Source organism: Acanthisitta chloris, unplaced genomic scaffold, assembly GCF_000695815.1.
Source record: "Acanthisitta chloris isolate BGI_N310 unplaced genomic scaffold, ASM69581v1 scaffold3278, whole genome shotgun sequence".
NCBI lineage: Eukaryota > Metazoa > Chordata > Aves > Passeriformes > Acanthisittidae > Acanthisitta > Acanthisitta chloris.
The window spans coordinates 1-25,870 of record NW_008685183.1 but is presented as its reverse complement, the minus strand read 5'-3'; the positions used below and the strand labels follow the sequence as shown (position 1 = coordinate 25,870).

General features: G+C 39.2%; 1 protein-coding gene across 1 annotated transcript; it reads right to left on the bottom strand.

Annotated features, from left to right (window-relative positions):
* Positions 1–2,372: 2,372 nt before the first annotated feature.
* TMEM55A (transmembrane protein 55A) lies at positions 2,373–24,839 on the bottom strand. The gene is made up of 8 exons (XM_009079628.1): positions 24,723–24,839; positions 22,550–22,582; positions 20,438–20,605; positions 19,011–19,117; positions 17,306–17,429; positions 11,139–11,191; positions 5,093–5,183; positions 2,373–3,945 (listed from the first exon to the last, which is right to left on the bottom strand). Exons 1-8 carry the CDS (start codon positions 24,837–24,839, stop codon positions 3,802–3,804), a joined length of 837 nt encoding a protein of 278 aa, XP_009077876.1. The 3' UTR covers positions 2,373–3,801.
* Between the last annotated feature and the right edge of the window lie 1,031 nt (positions 24,840–25,870).

The following is a 25,870-nucleotide window of genomic DNA, read 5'->3' as shown; positions in this document are numbered from 1 at the left end:
ACTAAGGCAGCACTTTCTAGGTTATTTTCAAGCAGGATTTTTCCCTGCAGTGATTAGTGTGACTGCAGTGCAGTCACTCACACTCCTCCAGGAGTACAGCTCTGCCACTGAGGCCTGAGATAGGGACGGACACAGCTGGAAGGCTAAGGAATAGGGACAATTTAACCTGGCTATTGAGACAAACATGGATTGCAACTCCACTCTAAAAAGAATAATCTATGGTATGAAGGGGATTTAATATAATGAGAGTCCTGCTTTCAAATATTACATATTGTACTAAATGTTATGATTAGAATTTTCTAGCCCAAGTAGTTTAGTGATACTCATTTCTCCAACACTGATCTATTTCTCCACAATAAATGTTTTGAAAGGGGAAGTTCAGTCCCTGGCATTGTTAATCCAAATCACACATAAGGCACAAATTAAGTAGGAAGACAGGATGGGTTAACTTAATGCAATCATTCCGTTTGCTCTCAGTTTCTAGGAGTGAGGAGTGAGCTAGGAGTGAGGCAATCATTCCGTTTGCTCTCAGTTTCTGGCAGCTAGGAGTGAAGTAGATTATGTAAACAACACACTACCTTCACAAAAATATTAAGTATTTCCAAATAGCTGACATGTATTTACCACATCTTCCCTGACAATCACTATCTTTGAATAATTTTACTGTTGTTTTCTCAGGCTTGCTCAGAAGAACATTTCACTGGTATTTTTAGAGTGCATATTGCATTCAGTGTGGAATTTTTGCTGTCAGAAAAAGGCAGTTAGATGGATCCAACATGACAAAAGCTCTCTGCTGCTACTCACCTATTTATTATTCAAGTCCTTAAAGTTAGTTACAAGGATTTTCTAGCACTTGATATTAAGCTGCTGCCCTGCCTTTCCCTCCGATTGTAAAGACATACATTGTTTGAAAGATGCCATCCAGTTCTCAGCAGTAACCACTAATGGCCCCACAGCTGCTCCAGGATCTTCTCCCAGCCTTTCATGGTCAATTTCTGATCAGTCTGATTTGAAACCTCTATCTTCTTTCAACATAATACTTATTGCAAAGATCTGATAACCAAATTTTCAGAAACACTGCCCTCTATGCCTGATAGGACAACACATCAACATATATGACAGGTACCAACAAAACCAATAAAAGACTCACTCAGCAGTAGTCTTATAATTAAAAAATTAAACAGGTTTAAGGTCAGAAGTGTTTTCTAGTCAAGGACAGATTGTCTAAAAGCTCTTTGGTGTGAAGGAGTGGAAGGAGAGCAGGGAAGGGAGAAAATAAAACCTGAAAGCACAGAAGCCTTTAATTAAACTCTCTCCCCCCCCCACCCCAACACGCAAAAAAAGATACCTCGAGTTATTTTGACTATTGAAAGTTGACAAAAGCAATGAGTTCTTCAAAAGCTGAAAGTTCTTCTAGTGGTCACTACGCACAGACCAGGATTTTAATTTTATTTTTTTGTATTTACAGAGTTTAGAGAAGTTTAATGGATTGACAGGTAGTTGAGCACAGAACATCACAACTGTCTGCACACAAACCTAGCACAAATGGCCAGATCTGTTCATGTCCCTTGTAGAGACCCATCAGATTCTACCACTGATTTTTTCTTAGCTGGTTAAAATATCATGATCTTTGTACCCAGTGGCGGTCGAAATGTAATGACATATTTTAGAGAAGTAACTACTGTGTTTTACTTTGCAAAAGGAAGAAGTAGCAAACATTATGGTAGTACCCTGATCTAGCCAAAAATAAGTTACTTTGCCCAGGTATCTTCCCTTTTGCTCAAAAAAGTTGAGAAGAAAAAGGAGAAACAAGACAGAAAAAGTACAGCTTAACACAGGGGGAAAAGTACAAATTCTCTGATGCATTAAAATAACCTTATACCAAGGTTATTGGTTAAGGCTCCCCCACACACTCCACTGCCACCCTCACTGAAGTTACTAAAGCAGTGGATGATTTTCAGTGCAGCCCCAGCCTATTTTGTTTCAGAATATGGAGTGCAGGCAGTATTTTGAAACACAAAAGAACAGGAGAGAATATTCACAGGTTTAAGATGCAAGTACAGCAAGTCCCTACAGTGAAGGGATGTAAAAAAGTATTAGGAAAAGAGAGTACATTACCACACTCCATCAATAAGACATAGACTAAAGAAAATATAATCCCAACAGTGGTCTCATCCCTTAGTCACATCCTCATTCTTCCAAAACCATCAAGAAAACAGTAATTTATTACTTTCTTATATTCCTGAGGCTGCCATTTGGCAAAAATGCAGAGCTCATCTTTGCTGCACAATATCTTTGTGGTTCCTGTGTCATACTAGGCAATCCTTCTACTTGTGCATTTTTATTTATATATGAATAACAAAGCATATTAAGTTTGAATAATAATCTTTATTTCTTTATTAGTTTATTTGTAAAAGGTACATTGTAATCCTGAGCTACTGCTTTTATACATTTAGCATCATACAAAGACAGATCATTTACAGTTCGATCATTTACATTTATTGTGCTCCAAAATCCTTATCCGAATATCATTTTGTCCTAGCAGGAACATAGATAATTTAAATTACATGTATCCCTGAAACATCCACATTAATTTACCCATCTGACCCCATCATCTAAATTACTACAGTCATCTAAATCACTCAGGACATTCCTTTTGAATTTAGCAAAAACTTGTTTAAAACTATAAAGATGGGCAGTGCAAGAACTGGTCCCTCAATCCTTTGTGAATACATCATTAGAAAAAAAACTTTCTGTTTCCGTATTCTCTTGGCAAGTCAGTGCTAAATTAACTAGATGTACTTTGATGGAATGGTCCAAGTAATAGTTTGTTTTCTTATTACAGCAGTTAATGAGAATTTACAGTGTCTCCCTTTGCAGTGACCAGTGCATAACTCTCCCAAACAGGGAAAATCTGACATGATCAGAGGAAAGTAAGAGGCAACCCATCACCATCTTATTGTCATCTACATGACACTGAAGTATTACAAACCAAGTCTTATGAAATGCTTCCCTTAGACCCTGTAAAGGAACTTGTATGAGTAACCAGAGTTAAGTTCCATAGTCCGAGCATGGCTTTTAGGATTTGCCAGTTAAGAAAAAAAAAAAAAACAAACCCAAAACCTAAGTCCCAGGATCCTTGAGAAGAAAGCATTTATCCTAACTGAAATCCAATCCTGGATAAATGGAAATTTATTGGACTACCGAAATAGCATCTTCCTACCTGAAAAATCTCCCAAGCATACAGTGTTTACAAATGTCTCTCTAGCAACAGTGTCAGTCTTTTAAAGTACACTCATTTCAGTTCCTGAATAAGGTCACTATGATCTTAGGCAAAAGATACAGTCAGCAGTTCAAGCAAAATGCTTATTGCTTAGGTTTAAAGCAAGCCACTTGAATATAATTTTAGTTAAAATGTTAAGTACAAATGTGAAGCTACTGTAGAAACACTTATAAACACTCTTGCTTTTGAATTCTTACTGATCATCTAGAAAAATGGCAGACGGATTTTAACATAAAGGAAATGTAAAACTTAATACTGTCTGTTGAAATAAAATTCAACACCTATAAAGACAGAGTTATGAACATGTAAACACAGCTTTAGTATTCTGAGCTAGGGAATCTAGCAGCAAAACAAACTATTTGCATATTATGTAGTGCAATGAACATTTGTTCTTAGAGACCCCCAGTCTTTAAACTACTTGGAACAGAATGGAATCCTTACAGGAAAGGTTTTAAAAGTGTCCAAGATGTAATATCCAGAATTACTAGATGTTCATCTGCTATAACCTAACAATTTCTCTATGCAAAACTGTGTTCTGGATAACTGACTTTAATGGCTCCCCAGTAGCAGGCTCGAATGAGGCAGATTAAACCTAGGAGATAAGCAACAGCCCAAGAAACATATGTCGCGTGAAATTGCCTGGCAAAATCTTGCGTACCAACCTAAAAAGAGAAAACAGAAGTGTCAAACATACAGCACTATCTGCTCTTCAGGGAAGAGCAAGTTATATTAAGGAGAAGCATGTCGGCACATTTTCAGCTCTGGTAAGGGTAAGGCAGGTATTTATTGGCTTCATTTTACACAACCATGGGATAATTGAGCTTGAAAGGGACATCAGAAGGCCTCTAAGTGCCAAAGACCCAATCACAGCAGGGTCAACTCTAAGGTCAGACTAAGTTGTTCAAGGTTTTAACCCAGCTAGGTCCCAAAAAACTCCAAGGATGAAGGTTACACAGGCCTCTGGATGCACCTCATGGAGAAATGTTTTCAAAACATTTTCAAACTCAGTAAGGTTGTTATTAAATAAATAAATAAATACATAAATCCATCCATTTCTCACTGTTTTTATTTCTGGCTGGCTTTGTTTCTACTAGGAAAACTGGAATCATTCATAATTCACTTAAGATCACACAAAATAATTACTTCAGTTAAAAATCAAGTTAGAAGCATAATGAGAATCACACATATGAATTCACTGCAGGTATTTCCTCCCATGTCCTTTTCTGGGACTGCCAGGTACAAAATTGGCTCCAGTAACCAGTACTAGATACTGGTAAACAGATAGGTTTAGTAACAGAGTAACAACAATATCAGCCTTTTAATTTGTAAACAGCTTATTATCTAGTTTTGATCCTTATAGCTTGTACAAATTAGACAGGCACATACATGTTTCTAGCTTTTTGGAAAACCATTCACCCCTACTCCAGTGGAACTTACATTCCTAGCTATACAGCAACATGTATTTCTGGAAACCTGGAAGTTTTGAGAGCTCTAGCAAGATGTTCCAGTATTTTTACAGTGAAGTAAAACCATTTTTCATAAAACTGAAGCTTTTAGAGAGATGAAGAGTCAAATTTAATGTAAGAAAGAAGAGGCTCTCAAGGTACCAGAACACTTTTTTTTCTAGAAACATTTCCGTTTTCTCACTAACTCAGAGGATTAAGTTCATGGGTTTAACAGAGATGACAAAACTCACACAAACTTAGGAGGCTTAACTCAAATGCTGGAGAAAGAAGAGCTGGTCAACTAAGAGAGCTCCTCTGAATACATCCCCACACAGTTACAAGTACATCATGAGACATCACTTACAGTCAATCCAACGCCAATGAAGATGCATATCATTCCAATTGTAATGTATGCACAGCAGCGCCTCCGGGGCAGCGCACTTCCAACAGAAGAACTGTTAGAAAAATAAATGGTATTTTAAATTTTAAAAAAACAAACAAAAATGTCCAACCAACAACGTAACCACCACAAAAACAACCCCTATATAAATAGTAACCATTAAGTCTAAACAGGAGGAAGGAAAGAGGATGGCCATACACATACACCATCTTATGTTTATGAACTTGTAGACAAAGTGTACAACTACACTAACAAGTACAAGTCCAAGTAGGCATATGTTTGGAAATGGAACTATTGGTGATTATCAAGTACCTAAAAATCTAGGTGCTTACAAGAAAGAGAATGGTGCCACACCTACACTTCAAGTGTGTCCACCTCCCGTGCCCTCAGCACACCCAGGTAAGAATCTTGAATAGCCTTTGAATAGCTCAAGTTTGCTTTCCAGCTTCTATTTAGGTGCAAGACATCCTTCAGACTTTTAATACATCAGCATATGGCTGACTCCATCTAAGTAACTGGAAATCACTTCTACCACCCCAAATATCATTAGTAACAACCTTCACTATCCATTTCCTGGAATAGTTCACTCAGTACTGCTCAGTGGCTGAACTCTGCCCCATTTCTTGAAGATAAACACAAATCATTTTAGTCACAGACACATAATTTTTTTCTATGTTCAACATCTCCAAAGCCTGAAATTCTTTAGACTACAAGTCAGTTTTAGTAACTTCAGAAACATGACAAGTTCTTCTTACTTTCCAGTTTCTTTTAGAGTCCTACAACAAGTTACATGAGCTGCACAAATCATTTCTAACAACCAAGGTAAATAAATCCCCTGGAAGTTCTGTCACTCATCGTCTAGACTATGAACTCCAGGACAGAGAGCTCTCTCTCTACCTGCTGCATCAAGCTTTTACAGTTCTTCGGTCAGACAGAATAGAAAATGCAAACAAAGCATTATTTTACTACAGGTCAGAAAAATTATTCCAGCAGCTCAGCACTGTTTAGCAAATACATCTTGAGCCACACATCTGCAATCACATACAGCTTACTAATGAGGAAAACAGGAACATGGTTTAATGCCATTGAAACACAGGTAAAAGGACTAGTAATGCAGAGTTGCTTTCATACAACAGGTACTATCTATCTTAGAGGTGGTTTTGAAGCATCCTGAAGTTTGCTGTCATTAGTTAAGTACTCCATTCTGGGAGCTCAACACACCTTCGGAAACACTGGAATGTTTGTATTCTGTGCTCAAGGTTACAAGAGAAAGTAATTTTCATCTCATGATGGTTCAACATATTCAAGATAAATGCGTAACAGAGGAAAAGACTGCTGAACTACTGAAGGAGTATGTCTCATATGACTGACCAAATTTCAGGTTCCAGTTAATTAACCACACAGTAAGGCCTCATATGCTTAGCATGTGACTAAAATTTTTTAAGCATTCATCTTAGAAAGCCTTCAAACAGATTGGTTTAAGCAGCTTTACTCCCAACATTATTTCTTTACAAGGAATTTCTAAAATGCTCCAAGGAAAAAAACCCCAGAAACAGCAAATCCATACCACCACACTGAGCTTCAATCTTGCAAGGCAAGGGTTGAATACAGTGACCCCTCATAAGATATTTTCAGAAGAGAAGCAAAAGTCCCAAGATGTTTCTGCTTATTAATTTCCACAAGGAAAACACTTCTTGCCAAAAATCTTACAATACACATGCGGGATAGGACTGGGGGTGTGTGTGGGGTGTGATTAGGGTGGGAGGATTCCCAGTTGGGGAAATAATGGTATCTTACACCACCCTCTCCCTCAAAACCACCCTACAGCCATCCTAGGAGAGGGATATGTTGTCCAATTCCAAGTTATATAAGGAAAAAACAATCAAACCTAACAGCAGTTTTATAAAAGGGGAAAGGGAGGAGACTTCTCCAAAAGCTGAACTGATGAGCACTGAGCTTGCCAAACTGACCTTAGGTTCCCTCCTCTGCAGGATTTCCTGGTTATGTACTCAGAAAGTTAATACTATTACAGAGCTGGATACTGTAAGACAAGCTGGTAGAAATGTCATGTTTAATACACATAAAACACACATGATATTTACTGAACTGTTTATTTCACAAAAAGTTCATCCTGGGAAAGAGACCTGAGACCTACACTTTCAGAGCTGACTTATCTTGTTTTTGTAATAACATTGCAAGTGTTCTGTATATTTTCCATCCATATTCCTCTCAAGCTCTGTCTCCCTCCTATCAAATTAAAAAGGCTGAGGGAGAAACCATAAATACAAATACTGCAAAAAGGAAATGTAGAGAATGTCTCAATGTAACTGCCTTTCTCTTCCCACTGAAAGCAAAGATAAAATAAATACAGTAAGTTTCTACAGTCACATAACAGACCTGGGAATATTTAGCAATCCCAATAAATCATTTCTCACCTCCTGACAGTGGCATTAGCCACTAGCTCACTCTAAATAGTGAGGTTTCCCTCTACACACCCCAAGGTCCATGTAAAAAACCCAAATTAACTTTGAATAAAGCAAGCTGAAACTCTACCCCAAAACCTACCAACTGCAACAACTCTGACAGGCACATTCAGAAACATTAAACCCAGGATCACAAGAACATTTTCAAGTTGCAGAAGCAGCCAATTCCATTGTGGGGCTAATGAGGGTGAACTCACCACAGAGCTACCCAGAAGGCAGCAGTTCTTTCTTTCTGAGCTGCTGCTGAGGAAGCAAAGGCACCTGCTAAACCTTTTGGCATTGGCAGCAGATATAAAAGATACCGAAGCCAATTTAGCATCAGGTAGTTAATTAAAGAGGGGAAAAATGCCACAAGGGAGAAAGGCTTAAAAAGAGTAGCACAGGAAAAGAATGCTGGGTCTCTTGTGCTCCAAATAATAGGAATTTTGGCCAGTATTTCAGACGTACTTTTAAGAGGGTATTTAAGAGGAAAATCAAAATGCCAATATTGTGAAGGTGAATAGCACTGCTGAAACTGGCCTTCACGTGAGTGATGGGGTTCCAGCAACCTCTTTCCTAAAAGTCCTGAAGACTTTATGGGGCAAGTGTGTTATAAATTCACTAGGGTTCGTAGTTTTGTCAGACCTTAAAAAGTAACATAGGTAGGTTCTAAAGGATAAAAAGAAAAGATCTGGCATTCTGAAATAATAACCTGTACCATTCAATTCTTCTTCTAGTGACTGACTTCATCATTTGAAAGTTTCTAGATAATTTAATATACAGCTTGGGAAGGAGAACAGCAGACAACAAAACAGTTCCTGCTTCTTCTCCATGATTAAACGAGAAAAATACCAGAAGCCTCCCTTAAATCTCCCACTCTTTCGGGAAACAGGCTGATAAACATCTGGTATTTTAAAATATAAAAGAACACTAGACCAGTAAAAAGAAACAGGTTTTCCCCCATTCCCAGGTATCATCCTCTACACTATAAAATGAAACTATATTGTGACAATTTCCTCAGTAGCTACATTTTTGGTCCCAATACAGAGGATAACATGCAACTGAGGGCCTATGCCAGCCAGAACCACAACACATCTGTAGGGCTCCTGCACACACCTTACCTATCCTGGCATGACAGGTTTGCAGTCCACTTCCAAAGAGATTTGGCCATTTACCAAGTAAGTGATTTTGTTTTCTGCATCACCATTATTTCCCTATATTTCCTAAGTTATTTTGCAAAACAAAAGGAGTATGTCACAAACCAATGAATTTGTAACTACAATGGTAACATGTAGATGGGATTAAAAAAACCCAAGAAACCCAAGATCCTGTTTCCCTCGACATCCAGATATGAAAGGCTCCTTTGTTTACATACTCTACTCTGAGGCACGATCACTTTATTTTTCCTGAACACTGCTTTGTTATTGATCTTTTTGTGTAATAACTCCCAATCTCCCCTGTAGTTTTACACGACACTGAAATCTAGTCTCCATCAACCAAACAGGAGGTCACAAAGAAGCTGCAGACAGACACTGCACTTTTTAAAACATTTGAAACAAAATAATGAAAATTATTTGAGAATCTTAACATCACCTTGAAAAACTTACTGTTGCAGTGATTCAAGGTGCCTTTTGCCTCAGTCTACACTATTCTTTTTTCAGTGACAATCATCAATTGAGTCAACAGAAGGAATTACTGGTTTTGCACCTGACTACTCAGCTACTAATGAAGAAGTTTTGCATTAATAAGCTGAAATAAAGAACCCCACATTCCCTTCTGACTACTTGGCTCCGATGACCTCTGACAAAGTCCTGATAGAAAGCAGGTCATCGCAGTTATTTATTCCATCATCATGACTCAAAGCTCTGTCTCACCTATGCTGTGCCCTAAATCCATGCATTAGAAATGCTTATGCTGCTGGAAGTGCAGAACTCCTGACCATCGCATCTCAAAAGCAGAAAAACATCAAGCAACTCATTCAAAGCTAAATTACAGTATTCCACTGTTTGCATCCTCAGCCCAAGGACAGACATGCCCATTTGTTAAAATTTGTTTTGCATTCTGCAAGGCAGTTGCCAGGCAAGCTGTAATTATCACAAATTGCACTGCAGAGAGGCTCCCGTTTCTTACGCCCAGACAGCATGCTTTGCACTTCACAGACAAAACACTAGGAAAACCTTAGGCTCCAGCTGCAGTTTAAAATAAAAGCAACATCAACCAGTAGAAGACAACCAACAGATCACACAGTGCAACTTTTGGAGTGTGGTTTATTTTGCTGCTGTTATTGCTGGCATTGATTGTTTTTGTTTGGTTGGGTTTTGCTGTTGTGTTTGTTTTTCTTTTAAGGTTAAACTGCAAATAATTTTGTACCTAAGGAGAGTCAAGAAAAACGCTGAGGTCAGTTATCAAGAGTGACGTGATAACATATAACACATAATTGCAATTAGTTTAAAAACAAACCAAATAGCAAAACACCATCTTATCAAGACTGAGTTTATTTGACTTAAGCAAACTAGGACACATCCACTACTCCACACACGATCTGAACTTAAACATACCACTAGACTGACTTCTCTATCAAATACTCCAATAAAAAGATTTCAATCACTGTTGAGGGCCAGGGGATGCCCACACCTACAGTACATTCATCCTAAGCCTTCTGCTTCCTAAGAGACCCGCTAGTTTTCCTACAACATGTAACACAGCTGTGGTTTCCCCATTCCCAATGGAAAACATATTTACTCCTTTAACTGGAAGTCACACTTGCTTATCAAAGGAAGACAAATATTTAAATAAATCAGCAGGACACGAAAGTCTCTGAAGTAATAAAAATTCTTTCACACCCTATGGTTGAGATTCCATACGAATTTAAAGTATGTTAGTAGTGCACTTCCCAACAGCAATTCAAACTAAGTATTCCTGATCTCAGATAAGAAAGGCTAAACAAATACTCAAAAAGAGAGCTCCCAGCAAACAGAAAATCCTAAACAAAACAAAAAACTGTTACAGCTCTTGTACTCCAACTTTTCTTGTTCATATTGTAGTAACAAATGAGTAGACAAATTATTCCAAGCTAATGCATTAAGATGCTTAACACAAGTTAGTTGTTCAGTTTGTAAGATCGGTAAAACCTCTTTCAAATCAAGACAAGATTATTTCCTTTCCTCCTTTTACAGTAGTGTGATTTAAGTTCTACATTTAAAGATGACATCTGATTCATGCATCTACTGCATGAAGAGGTAAAATTTCAAGGAAATAAGTTGTTAATTTTAGCAACCCATTCCTGTCTATTGTTAGCAGCTTATTTTTGCCTCTAGCAATTCAGTCAGAGCATTTTCATAAATGCAGGTTGGATTTGTCGAAGTTACTGATTTGTGCATAAAGAGTGGAGAATTCGCATGCACACAACATGCACTTTAGCCTTGAAGTTCATATGAACATGGCAAAATAATCAGCACAGGCACATTGTACTCCAAGGACTTTTACAGAAGAAACACTGGCAACTTATTTAACAGTAATTTACATGACCTTGCTTTCAGAGAACTTACATTTTTTTGCAGTGTGGGCACTTTGCTAGTGTGTTAAACCTCAGTTCCATCCACTGTAAAAAGAAAAAAAAAAGGTTGAGAAATTGACCTGAGAAAATGCTTGTTGTATTTCATGCTAAATGTCACTATGAAAATATTTTGCTTCTCAGGCTTTCTTTGACTTGTTTCTTGCTTTCTTCCATAAATGGGATGCCCTTTTGTCAGTGGCAACATAGGATTGGGATTGTCATGTGAACATTTCCCATGACTTGTCTTAGCATTACAAAATTCACTTGACGTAATGTGGTTTCATTCACAGGCATAGTATGGGTAACACGATAATAATAATACATTTTCTTCTCTTACTTGATGACTGTGAATATACCCTGAATCAAAGTAAGTGTGTTTTCCTTGGCACAATTACAGAGAGAAGCATTTTCCCATCTTTCCTCAACCCTTGAATCACTTGTGAAAACGAAGTTAGGGGTGCATAGAAAGATTGGCTAAAGAGTATTTTAGAAAGTAGATGTCTTAAGTTTTTTACCAATAAAACAGAGAACACTACTGGCTACTTACATGACTTTTAAAAAGGTAATATACTAAGACCATACATGGTATGGACATAACCTTCCATGCACAGACTAAAACCTATGTGGGAAGCAACCCTAGTGAAGGTAATGCCTAGAACTACCTCAACCAGAGGATAGAGAGTCATATACTCATTTAAAAACAGCAGGATCTGTTGAATTTCATTCCATAACTGCAGCAGTATTAAACAAGCATTTTAAACATGTCTGCCTTGATCAATGGGTAACATTATGCTCTTCACCCTGTAAGCAGTTATAATTGCAGCTCTCTTCTGTTGCCTTTCTCAACTGGAGGTTAGTTAGCAGTTTTCCTGGTGAAATACAGTTCTCCTCTCCCTTCTTGATTTATGCAAAAGTCACACTGCCAGTCACTAGCAGGGAAGAAGCCACAACACAGATCACCAATGCCTCCATCAGGATCTGCCTTATCTCCATGAGAAATCTGAACTTGGCCTACCGAAGTGAGATTATAACTGCCACAACCACAAATCAAAGTCAGAGCCCATCCTCATATGGAAAACTGGACCAGCCTACAGGACAGCACCATTTAAACGCAGAAGAAATTTATGATTTTATGTGCAAAGAAAGATGTGTCTCCTCATGCCTTGCAGTATCAGCAGATTTTGTGGTGAGCAAGGTTTCATCCTGTAGTATTTAGAGTGCACTTTCCTGTCTCTTGAAGGTCTCCCTCAGTTTTATCTACTTCTCGGATTTATTTATTTGGGGATATTCCCCACTAAAAAGAAATCCATTTTCTTTTTTTCTGGTTCTCAGGGATCCAATTACACATTTCAAGAACAACTATGTAACTGGTATTATTAGTTTACAAGACTTGGCCAAACTGATTTAGCATAGTTCTATTTTATCCCATAATAAAACTTCTGTAACACTCCCCACCCGAGCAAAGCATTTTAGGAGCATTAATTCTACTTCCACACTCCTGGCAGAGAAGTGGGTTAGGTATTTGCCTGCATCCCTATCAAAAACTTACTTGATTTCCCCTAGTTGCACACAGTGAAAGTGGGATAAGATGCAATCATCAGTATTGGGGATGGAGACAGGCCTTGTTGGAGCAGTTATTTCAGCTTTTAAAACTACAATTCCAGAAACAGAAGAGAGTCCAAGTCCAGGACTTAACCCTTTACCTATTTGTAATTCGGCTTCACTTCTGTACACTAGTTTTATCACAGGGTAGGCATGTCCATTTTCAAAATTACTCATTAATGATCTTTCTAGGATTTTACTTAAGATTTCTAATTATTAATGGTTACAAACTCAAATGCAATTGGGTTTCAAATATTGATGGAAAAAACCAGCAGAGACAATCTGTTTTCTTTAAGAGTTACCTGGAAGGATTAGATGCATCAATTGTTATGATGCCTTCTGCACATACCAAAAATATTTACAGAAAAAAAGCGCAAAAATGTGACAAGACATTCAAACTACAAGCATTCAGATCACACGAGCACAGTGGAGAAAGGTTATGTTCATGTACATTCTAATTCATGGAGTTTTGGCAGGTTTAACAAGTAATTTAAATCATGCTTAAGCTGCTATTTTTTGCACATACTCCAGAGCACTTTAAAGTACCTAATATTGATTCGTGTTAAGAAAACTTCCAGTTACAGTTACATGAAATTTAGCTCTCTGCTGAGAATACAAACTGTATTTTTCTAATTGAAACTATACAATAAATGACAGCCCAAATCCCTGGTTAGAGATACTGAGACACAGATGAGGCGATGAGGATTCCAGAGCTCTTCAACGTTACAACTGTGGACAAAACCAGATATCCATCAAAGGAATTACTAGAAGAAAACGTTAAACTTTTTTCTTTCTGAGACAAAAATAGTCCTCAGTGCGTTCCATACAAGACAGAAGGGGAAAAAAAAAAATGCACATAAATACATGCACAGTACTACATACAGCTGCTTCTGCAGAAGAACTTTCCCCTCCACTCCCCTCAGGTCCTTTGGGAAAGCCGGTTAAAACAGGTCTACATTTTTGGAAAATTTAAAGGGTTTTCCATTCAATTATTTCAAAAGAAATAATTTTTGAATTTAGTTAATTTAAAAATAAAATAAAATTGACAAAGCACAACTGAAAGCACAGTGCTTAGCCTACATCCTGTGGCTTCCATAGCTTGCTCCTGGCTTCTTGTCCTTGAGGACTCTGAAAGCAGGACAGCAGCAGGAGGATGGCAGAGAGGGGGACAACACAGGGACAGCCCTCTCTTTCACACTATCACTTCCAAAGACATCTCAGCCTCTGACAGCCACAGACTATCACAAGCAGAGGACCCTCAGAGGCGGTTGCAGGAAATTACTTACTGCTGGCAGAAACAGTAACTGTCACAGCCCAAATCCAGAAGCTCTCACAAAAGCCCAGACCAGATCAAATCCAATTTAGCAACACAGTTAAACCCTCATCCTGCCCTCCTTTTCCATTCTACCCTTTTCCACTTGTCTCAACTGCAAATCTGCCAGAAACAGTGGAAACCTTAACACAGAAAAGAATTCTATCAGGTTACCAAGGCAAAAAAAAAAATCTGATTAACAAAACATGAATAACTATTGACAGTTCAGCTACAGTATCACTTCAGTATTAAGCCATTCTCCCAGCTAGGACAGAGAAACTTTAAGGCCCTCCATAGCATGAAGCATACTTTTCATGATTTGTACAAGACACTCCCCCCATGTGTAGAGACAGGGAAAACACAGCCCATACTTATGCTTTCATATGGGAAAAGGAAAAAAAAATCTTGGAAGAATACAGAACATGCACATAATCTGACTTCTCCACCCCAGGGATTCTAGCTTTGCTTGTCTATTTTATTTACTTTTCAAGTGCCAAGTAATGTAAAAGGGATAACCTACTGAGTTGCTGAGAAATGCATTACGTATTTTCTTTACAATATGGAAATATCAAAAGGCAGAAATACCTGCGCAGAGGCTGAGTTTCCAGACTGGCTAAAATAGTTCTACTTTTTGCTTCTCTGCTCACTCTCAAATCAAAGCAATTTCCTGATTTCTTTTAACTAAAAATTTTGTTTGCAGAATCTCAGACTTAATTACAGAAAAAGGTAAAAGCAAAAGAGTTGTGAGAAAGCTGTGTAAAGTGATAAAAAAAGGGTTTGTTTCTTGATAACTCAGCATAAAAGAATACCAAGCTTCCAATTTCTAATGATTCAGAGAATTTCTTTTCAACGTACCATGAAGTGACAAACTGGTCTTACTGGCAGATAAGACTATCAAGTTCAAAATGTTGCAGCTCCCTAAAGCAACCATCAGATAAAATATCACATGCACAAGTGCCAAATTAGAAAACTTAGCCTTTGAAGGCATAACCTAAGAGTTATGGGCACAACCCGCCTTTATGGCTTTGGGTTTTTTCCTTTATGTTCACCTGAAGTCGTTCATAGTATAAACTACAAAGTTAATTTGGGCTGTACTTATATAAAGCAAATGGGGGATAAATAAGTAAAACTCCCATGCTTATGGAAGTCCACAGAGATAGGTCAAGAATCCAGGCAAACAGAAAAGCTACTTCAGCTGTCTTCAGTTACAGATTCCTCTTCTTCAGGAAAGGTTATTATAGAAATACGTATTTTTTAATATACAAGCAGAATTAGTAGATAGACTATTTCTTGAGCATCTCTGTAATGGCTTTTCAGTTAGAACATTACTTGTAAATTTATAATCAAATTCCTAGTTTCCCTTAAGAAGAAATAAAACAAGTGTAAGGACCATCTCCTGCCCCCTGCATTCATCACCTACAATGGTAGTTAAACCATTATAGCACGCCTGTCCTGGGATTATTAATTTTCTTCTTGGTAACTGGTACAGTGCTCTGTTTTGGATTCAGTAATAATGTTGATAACATGTTGATGCTTTAGTTATTGCCAAGTAGTATTTACCCTAAGTCAAGGACTTTTCAGTTTCCCATGCTCTGCTAGCAAACAGGAGCACAAGAAGCTGCGGGGGACCACAGTCAGGACAGCTGAGATGAACTGGCCAAAGGGATATTCCATACCATAGAACATCATGCTTAGAACATAAACTGGGACTGTTGGCTGGGAGATGCTGGTCACTGCTTAGAGACTGACTTGGGATTGGTAAGCAGGTATTGAGCATCATTTTTTTCTCATGGGCTTTATTTCTTTCTCTCTCATTACTATTATTACTGCTCTCATCATCATTAGTAGTTTTCTTTTTTGTTTGTTTCAATTATTGAATTGGTTCTACCTCAATGCACAAGTTTTACCTTTTTTCCAGCTCCCTTGCCCACTGTGGGTTGGTGGTGGGGAGGGTGGTAGTGGTGGTGGTGTTTGCAGTGAGTAACCAGCTGCCTGGTACTCAGTTGCTGGCTGGGGTTAAGCACCTCACTGATCATAAACCCAGAGTAAAGCTTTGAAGACACAAGTCTGTTCCACTATAGAGCCCATCACAAGCAAACCCTTCTCTTCCTGCTGGTACAAGCCAACAGGGTGCCATCCCCTAAGCTTCCTTTTTTTCTTTTACAAAATGCACTGAGTATTCTCTGGTCTTTATCTACCTTATAATCCTCTTTTCAGGAATGTAACACCACTCATGACTACGTGCTTCCTACAAGCTGTACCACTTATCTTAGCCATTTCCCATAACTCACAAACCTGACAGAGATTCAAGCACTGCTGGACGATGAAGCTAAAGCTAACTTTGTGTGCTGCAATCAAAATTCAAGTATGGCAGACCCTTATTCATTTAGAAGGCTTCAAACAGTTCAACAGCAGAAAAATATTCTTGCATCCTTCCACTTCAAAAATAGAATCAACTGTCAGTCTCACAAATAAACCAAACCCTCCAGTTCAGTAACAAATGACAGATATGTCAGTGGCAAGTGCCATAACAGACAGCCTTCCAGGGCCCATACAGCATGGCAGAACTACTCTCTTGGCCACCTCAGAACACAGCCACCACTGCAAGCCTGAACAGAACCTGGAAGCATAACTTCCTTTTCCAGCACTATTCCCTCTCACATCATCAAGCAACAAGGCTTTATCCATCTATGCACAGAAAGACTACTGAAGGTTTACCTGAAATGCACGTAAAGATAAACAAATACAGAACACACATCCATAGCAATGTAAGCACAGAAGAAACTTTAGTTCCGCAATGATTTAGCAACTTTTCAGTATCTGAAGGGGCCTACAAGGGAGCTAGAGAGAGACTCTGTTAGGAACTGCAGTGATAGGACAAGGGGTAATGGATTCAAACTGAAGGAGGGGAAGTTTAGGTTAGATATTAGGGAAAAAGTTTTTTACTGTGAGGGTGGTGAGACACTGGTACAGGTTGCCCAGGGACATAGTGGCTGCCTCGATCCTGGCAGTGTTCAAAACAAGGCTGGATGAGGCATTATGCAACCTGATCTAGTGAGGAGGTGTCCCTGCCCATGGGCAGGGTGTGTTGGGACTAGATGATCTGTAAGGGCCATTCCAACCCTTAAATTCTATGATTCTAATGATGGCAGAGAGTGAGTCAATACACTCTTAAAACTGCTTACAACAAATAGCTTGAGGGATAGCACAGTGAGGTGAGAAGGAGAATCTGGTGCTTTACTTACAAGGAATGTGTTTCCACAGTGCCCACACACCACTCTAGTTCCGTCTGGTTGAACTGGCAAGGCAGGCTGAGCTGGCTGCTCTTCTGGGATCAGCATTACTGGACCAAGAGTAATGATGCGTCTACTGTGTTAAGAACATTAGATGCACATGTAATTAAAGTAGCAAAAGAGAAGGATGATGCATTTAAGCAATTAACTCAGTCACTACCAAATATTTTTCCATTTTTAAACCATAATCTGCTTGTTAAACAGCTGATGCACCCAGTTTTGGTCTCTCTCCAAAGTGTTTAGCTTTTCAGTTTTGAAAACATTCTCTTTCACTGTAAGATCAGCCATGCAAGCCTGAACCCTGCAGAGATTGAAGACTTGCCAGCATGTGGCAGAAACACTCCTCAGGAAAATGAAGTCTTAATACTGAGACTGAGCAAGCCCCTGAATTGAAATGCACATTCCTATGTGAAACATGTAGAAAGAGTGAGGACTATTCCACAACTCAGTTCTCCTTCCCACACTACTGACAACCATGTTAATATAAGCATCACATCCACATTTGTACAGTAAAAATTCCATTCAAACTGAGTAAATTAAAAAAGAAAACCACTCCAGGTTGACTAAATGCAATCAATTTACTTTAAAAAAAAGTTTGTAAGTATTTCCTTTTATGTTCAATGTGCTACCAGTTTAATTATACAATTTCTCGGTGCAAAATGACAATAGCCAAATTAACCAACTCAAACCAGAATGAGGATGAGACTTCTTAGCATGAAAAAAGTGAAGGGGAAAAGTAAAGTATTATTTAACTTGCACTGCATCTCTCTCCATAAACAACAAAAATTGTCTTCTGGATGGCCTCCCTTCAATCTGGAGCCTTCCATTTAGGGCACACTCCCAACTCTCTCCTTCAAAGATATACAGTTTTGAGATTATTGTTATAAAATCAGGGAGTTTCTGATTCAGTGTAGTTACCAACCATGATCACATATTGTAACTGAAGTATCTCATGAACATTTTTACACAGTAAGAAAATGTTTGGAATGTTTTGAAGCTCTTCCTTCTGTGTCTGCAGGCCTCACTTCCATCTCCATTTCTCCTGTTAGAGCTGTACCACTTACAAACTCCTCCTACCTCAGTCAGCTCTGTAACACCTTAAGCCCAACAGTAAGAACAAACACTATGGCAATCACATTAGTTTCTTTTGCAACAAATGTCAAAGTTAGGAGCTGAGAAGAGAATAAAAACTCAGCATAACCAAGAGGGAGAACAAGACTGAAGCCAACCTACTGCTCCCTCTCCCATTTAATGCTGAAGTCCCTACTCTGAACTAAGCAAACCTGTGAGCAACTTGTGTGTTTACAATAATTAAGTTTGCAAGAAATTATGGATGTTAAGTCCCAGAAACACAAAATGGATTTTCTTCTGTTCTTCTTTACATAATTTTTTCCTTATGAAGTAGCTAAAATGGGACACACACATCTGAGATCAACACTAAATGGAAAACAAAGATTTTTCTCTTTAATCTGAAAAAAAATAATAAACAAAATGGACACTACCTCTACCTGTGTCTGTAGTAATTCAGTAATGCACAATAAGTGTCCATATACAGAGGCCAGGCTTGAACCTTTTTCAGCTTTAAATATTCAACAGAAAGAACACTGTTGCCTTAAAGATAACTATCTCAAGGCACTTCAGAGTACTTTTTTCTTACCAGTTTGGTCTTGGACAGCCTATTTTCCGAGATGTATCCTTACAGATAAGGAGACAGTTACATTGACATCTAACATACTTCTTCCCTGAAGGAGGGTTTTTGATTGGCTAAACAAAAACACAACCACCAGAGAACACACATCAGAAGTCATAGCAATTCACTTTTTTCCACATAACACCACAACAAAGCAGAACAACTTCGGTGACAAGTTCTTGCTGACAGAGAAATTCAGTTCCTCTTACACAAGAAACTTCAGTCAAGACAAAATTAGAAATTTTTTCTCTCTTCTCAGACACAGAAGTGAAAATTTTCTCACTAGAACAAACAAGAGATTCTGCAGCCTAATGGAAAAAAACATTCATATTTTGGCAATGACAATTCATGGCTTTGATTATTTTTCTTTTTAAATGTGAGCTTAAGTAGTGGCATACTAAAAAAACCCAAAGCAGTCAAAACAAACAAGTCTCCTTGCCAGGTACAGTGGCTTTACTCAACAGTGAAAGGATCAGAGTCTGGTTCTCAGCTACTAAGAGAACATGCAGACATCACTGAACTGTAATCTTATTTAAAACTGTACTGAAATTATCTTTCTCCAGCTCAGGAGTCGAGTTTCAATGTTCCTTTCATGCAGCAAATCAAAAGCTGCAAGATACTTTGTTTGGCTTGAAACCTAATATATTGGCAAGGAAAGTGACTATCCATGGCAAGTTCTCTACTCTCTTTTTCAAGTGAAAAAAAAGTTTTCCTACAGTTTTAAGGCTTCCTGTTTTCTGGAAATAATTTGAAGTTCTTTTATATAATAAATCCAATCCGTCATTTTTCATACAAATGCTTCCAGTAGCTGTGGAGCACTGCAGTATCAGATCCTGAAACTAACACTGCCAAGAGGGAAAAAATAGAAGGAAGAGGCCAAATAATGAACACTTGAGTTAAGAAAAGAGGAGAAACAAATAGGTCCGTGATGACTGGAAAAGAACCTACAACTTACACGTTTCAAAATTGTTGTATTGGGTCTGTTAGCAAGGTAACAAAAGGACTGAATAGTATTGCAGGAGGAAGGCATGCATGCAGGGAGTGGTCTGGTGTAGTTACTTTGTTTCTTCAACTCCTTCATTTCTCTTCATCCCACCAAAACCAATTTCATCCTTCTTTACAGGAAGGTAATGACTTAAATGACATCTTTGCTTTCTGTCCTCCTCAGAAGAAGACAGCCTGCACAGCCAGCCCAACCGCACAGAGATTTATTCTGACTGCTTACGACCACTGCTGTGCCAGCAACCCTTGAGCTTGCACGCCAGCCACACCAGCACTCAGCTGGGATGGCAGCAAGGGACTCGGCCTTTGTAGCTGAATGAATTCTACCAACCACACACTTAGGCCTCCCCGCACTTCCCTCCACAGAAAGAAACCCTCAGAATCCGTTTTACCGTAGCTTCATTGCAAACTGTGCACTTAACAACATGTTGGTGTAGCTTGCCATCCAAATTGATTAGCGACTGGCAGACGCGGCAGTTGATTACAGGAACACCGCTGGCGTCGGGGCTTGCAATGGCAGTGTACGGAGGAGGAAGCTCTGCTGCAAGAGATCGGGAAATCTCAGTTCAAAGACCAGAGGATCCTAAAACACTGTCAAGCAAATAACATCTCTAACAGTCACAGTCTCAAAAAAAGAAAAAAAAAATTAACACCCCCCCAACAACTCAAAGTTAATGGTTAGTGTAAACATAAGACAAACCTAAGTTTGCTTTCCCTCCTCCACAACTCCTGTGTACTCAAGCATCAACCATACTTGTACATAAAGCAAACCAGCAACACAAACACACAGTAAATAACTCCAGAAATCTGGATCCAGAAAATGCTCATCTATGCCACGTTATTTTCACACCAACTTTTCACAGTCCTTAGAAAACCCAAAGAGATCCCAAACCTACCACAAATTACTAGCAACCAGGGACAGGGACAGGCTTTTAAAGAAAAAAAACCAAGAGACTGAAACAAGACACAAGGTAGGCAGAGGGGTCAAATAGCCTTTACAAACATCAGAAAATACTGAAACATAGACAAATGTTTTTCATATAGCAACAAATGCTACAGGTAATACCACAGAAAAATCCTGTTAAAGAAAAAGGTCTTGGATGGGAAATGGCATGAAGTGTTTCTTTTTTGAGTACAACAAAAACTTTATGCTATCTTGGAGAAAAAAAAGAGTAAAAATTAACTGGAGTCTCAGAGTTTCTGCTTACAAGTGTTCCAGATATTTTTCTTGTCCAAGAGCCAAACTATGGATGTGCAAAGTCTTTAGTCACTCAGGACAGGCTAACTCAAGGGAGAATATAGTGGCCTCAGGCCTCTGTGGAAGAGCAGACTTCACCCGTGCCAGTCTTGAGCCCACAACAAAACAGGAAGGAAATGCTACAGATCCTTCAAGGTTTAAGAATCCATGGAATGAATTCAACACAGCAATCTCTCACAAGCTTATTACCACAATTATTTGGCATGTAATAGCACTGCCTTTTGTTCAGGGCTCTTCAGGTAAGCAAATACAAAATGGGCATATTCAGTTGTTCATACTTAGCTTTTTTTATTACTAGTTGTTTGAAATACTCTACATTCTTGAACTTCAATAAGGTTTTTTAAAAATACGCCCAAGCAGCTAATAAAAAAATCTTCAGAGGAGCAATGAGAGATCAGCCTACTTTCACTTTACCAACAGAACAGTATCTGCTGGAGGGTGGTGAGGGAAATCACAGGCAGCTATCAAAGCTGACAAGCCCAAGTATTAAATTTAAGCCTGCAAGAGAGCACTCATCACTCCTTCACTCCATTTTAAAGTGAATATCATAAGCAGGAGGGATATAAGAAACCCTGTCTGCCCTTCAGATCCAAAAGTCATCACGCACCTTCAAAGCGGTACTGCTGTTCAGAGCTCTCGCCCTCTTTGCTACTTGGTCTACAAGTGACCCAGACCTGTACTTGATTTTAACTAACAGTAGCAGCGGGATAAGGTGGACACTTTGAGCGTCTCAGAATCACATCCAACACACTTGAATTATTTCAGATGAGAAACAAAATTAACTTAAATGCAGCAATGCAATTCTGAAGTCATGACACAAACTGATGCGCCGTTACTTGAGCAAGTTAACTTCACAGTTTCAGCTCCAATATACCGGTTACAGAAACCAACATCCATAAGAAAGATCAGGTTACAGTGTTGGGATTTTTTCTGTTTCTGAGGAATTACACTCTGAAAAAATCCAGTAAAAAAAAAAATTTAGAATAACATTATTTTGCAGTACTGTGTTACCCTACTTTAAGTAAGGGTGCCACATGCAGGACAAGAGACACTACAAGATATTAACAAACAAAAAAACCCACACAATCCTGAACCCCAACCCACACACACTTTGGCAATTAGAAACAACCTCAAGCCTACTAGATCACTGCAGACACTAGGTCTGAGATTTGGATGATGGGAACAGCAGTGAGTGGCAAAGTCAAGGCTGCTGCAAGGGGGTTTTGGCAGTCAGCAGGCTGCTTACCTGCTCCTGCAGCGAGCAGCTGACAGCTTCTGGCTAGGGGAATTAGGTGGCCGTAAAACAAAAAGGCATGTTCAGCAGACCAAATACCAAACTCTGTGAAGACACCTCTACAGTTTACTCCCAGCTTTCAGGCTGCTTTTCTGAAAAGCAACAACTGTGTTACAGAACTTCTTGACTTCACCCTCTCCATTTAAAGTGTGACTTTTCAACCCTTATCAGCTGGGAACAGGGCAGCTGTACTAAGGAAAGGCAAACAGTATCTTGAAGGGTACCACAAAGGAAAAAGAGACACACAGTCCCCAGCCTTTCAGCTTTCCATGATCCTGGAATACTTTTAAAATTGGTAACTAAGCCCTTCTAGACATCTATAATTTTCTATACCCTATTTTTAAGTGGCAACTCTTATGAGTTTGAAAGCTGGTTAACTGAGGTGCATGAGCCCCTGCAGACACTGCCAGCCACTTCTCCAGCCTCATCCTGGAGCTGCTGAGCTTCCAGGTAAGCAGCCTCGCTGTTCCTGTCCTGCTGGCTCAGCAAATATCAGAGAGCAAGCAAATAATGGCTGCTGTTCAGAGAGGTGCTGCAGCAAGTAACATTTGCTATGGAGCAGAAAGCTGGAGGTATCTTGGCACTGCAACCTTCATGCTTAAAGGAAACATATATTTGAAAGAGCTCCAAAAACCAAACCAGCAAAAGCTACCGAAATTAAGTTTAAATAAAAGCATATTGGGGGAGGGTGAGGGGGTGGTGAAAAGGAAAATAAAGGCATTGTCTGAGAGTCTGCTGCTCATTACCCCTTAATAAAAAGGTTTCAAAGCATATTAACATACTTTGGTATGACCTTTTTTTTTTTTTTTTGGACAGCTTGAATTTCAGGCTAAGATCTAAAACGAGTTCATAAAGGTCTGTCATGCTGGACGTGACTGGATGGTAGGCAAGTTTCACAGACACACCAGGACACACTGAATGAGATACTGAATTTCTGGCTGCAGACATATCAGTTTACAGCTATTTTATTTTTTTAAGAAAAAATTCTTAGGGGAAAAAAAAAAAAAATCAAACAGTAATTAGTTCAGCAAGATGAGCAAAGTGCCCTACCATGCAGTACATCTGACTCCCTCCTCACCCCCACAGGACAGCGATGCAATGGAAGATATCACATATTCAACCTTAGAAATTCCTTGTGGTGCTTGTGCACTTTCCTCCCTCGGTATTTGAAGGGTGGAAACCAGAGGGAACCACATGCAGCTTACCTGGGTCAAACAGAAATGAGTTTGTTTTGTTTATTTGATTTTTTAAAAAAAATGAAATAATACTTTATCATGACCTGGGAAGGGCTGAGCGAAGGAAAATGTTACATGAAGAGAGAGGTAGTTAAGAACTAGGAAAGCCTGAAAAAAAAATCTAAAAAACAATCACTGAATAACCATCCTGCTATAGGTAACACAGCTGATGGTCCTACCCTTTTTCTATCTAAGACATTTCTTAAATACTGTGGCCTGCATCCACAGTGAAAAGATTTTTGTTGCTTGCTTCCATCATTGGGAACAAACACTGAGCCATTACCAGGACTCAACCACTCACTAACTTACACTGGAAAGGGTCAGCTGGGTCTCAGCTGCAGCCCAACACTGGCAGAGGAGGCAACTTTCAAACCGCAGTCGCTCTAATTTAAAGTTCAGGCACAGTAGATAATTACATGGATAAATCTATTAATGTCCATTCAGGTGGTAGTTTTGAGGATGAAGGGTTTCTTCCTCCGCTGCTCCACACTAGTCAGGTGATGTTAAGCCAGGAAGCCCTGCAGAAGGGCGTTTGGAAGCAAACCCCACCTTTCCACGAGAATGCTTCTTCCCTCTACATCTAGGCTTGTGCTAGGGAGAGAGACTGCCCGTTCGCTAGAAAGGTGGTTCAGCTAGATCCTTTCACTAAGGGAAACAGAGCAAGGGAACTAGAGCTACTGGGCCTATGTCACAGCTCTGCAAAATTTTGCTGTGCAGCTTTCTTTCTGTAAGCTTTGTAGAGCAGTTTTGAAGTGCTACCTAGTATGCTTGCCCATGGACTGATCAAACACGAGATCTTTGACATTTATGAAAGCTCTGTGGTCGGTTCCTCCTCACTTCTGGGAACAAGCCACTTCTCTTGAGCACCACACTCCACCACCTGTGCCCACCCAGTTACCATGAGTTACAGATGCCCATGAAGGCAGGGCAGGACAACAGAAACCAGCATTTGGGATCCAGCTCATTGCCAAGTCATGAGTTTCACACTGGGTTCTAACAAGAGTCATTGTTCTAATTACTTATTAAATCTAAAAAGACTTTTTTTTTCAAAAAAAAAAAAACCCAACCAGTTTGAAATGAATGCAAAAGTAATGGCTGCAGGATAAAGCAAGAACAAAACCATCAAACACCAGAATTTCAACCAAGGTGGATTCCTGGCTTTTTTTTTTTTTCAACTGAGAGGATGATGCCAATCATACACAAATTGATTGGGGGGAAAAAGAAAAACCAAATAAACAAAACAAAAGCCCCAACCTCTGCTGGTTTTCAGGTCAATATTCCTTTTTCCAATTCAAATGGAAGTATACAGTCAACACCAGCAACAGCCCAAAGTGAAATACATTTTCGTATCAAGACAAAAAAAATAGCTTCGCATGAGTTTAAAGATGATTCAAAACTGATGCTCACTCATAGCATTCTAGTTACATACATATGTCATAAATCTATATAATTACACAGAAATCCTTAAGAACGGACCAACACACTGGAGCTCCCGAGATCAGGACCCTAATCTTATATTTTAAAGGCTACTGCTAGCAAAGCTACTCTAATCTTATTTAGTCTTCATTCCTTCAGCTTTCTCCCCACCTCACTTTCTGACCTAAAATGTTTAACTGAGGAAAAAAAAACCCAAACCTCTAAACGTGTTTTGTAAACATCCCGATTCATATTTTCTGAGCAAAATTTTTTCACTTACTCATTAAATATTCGGTATTGATCAACAAGATGATTTTCCAGAGTCTGTGCAAGAAAGTTAATACCATATAATTATGCCACGCTTACAGATTTGTAACCACAGCATCTGATTTGCTTTGAACAGAAAGGCAAAGCCAGCTATGGCCTTGAAACGCGTCTGCAAGGACATCCTAGTGGTTCTGGGCTTCAGCTACCACAGTGCACCGAGTCCCTTCGGTTCCTTAGACCCGCCTGGCAGAGCAGGAGCTGATGGCATCGGGGCAGCTCCGGGCGATGGCAGTGCCACGGTCACCGCGGATGTCAGGGCGACCTCGCGTTCCACCGCGGCTCGAGCTGCTGCGCT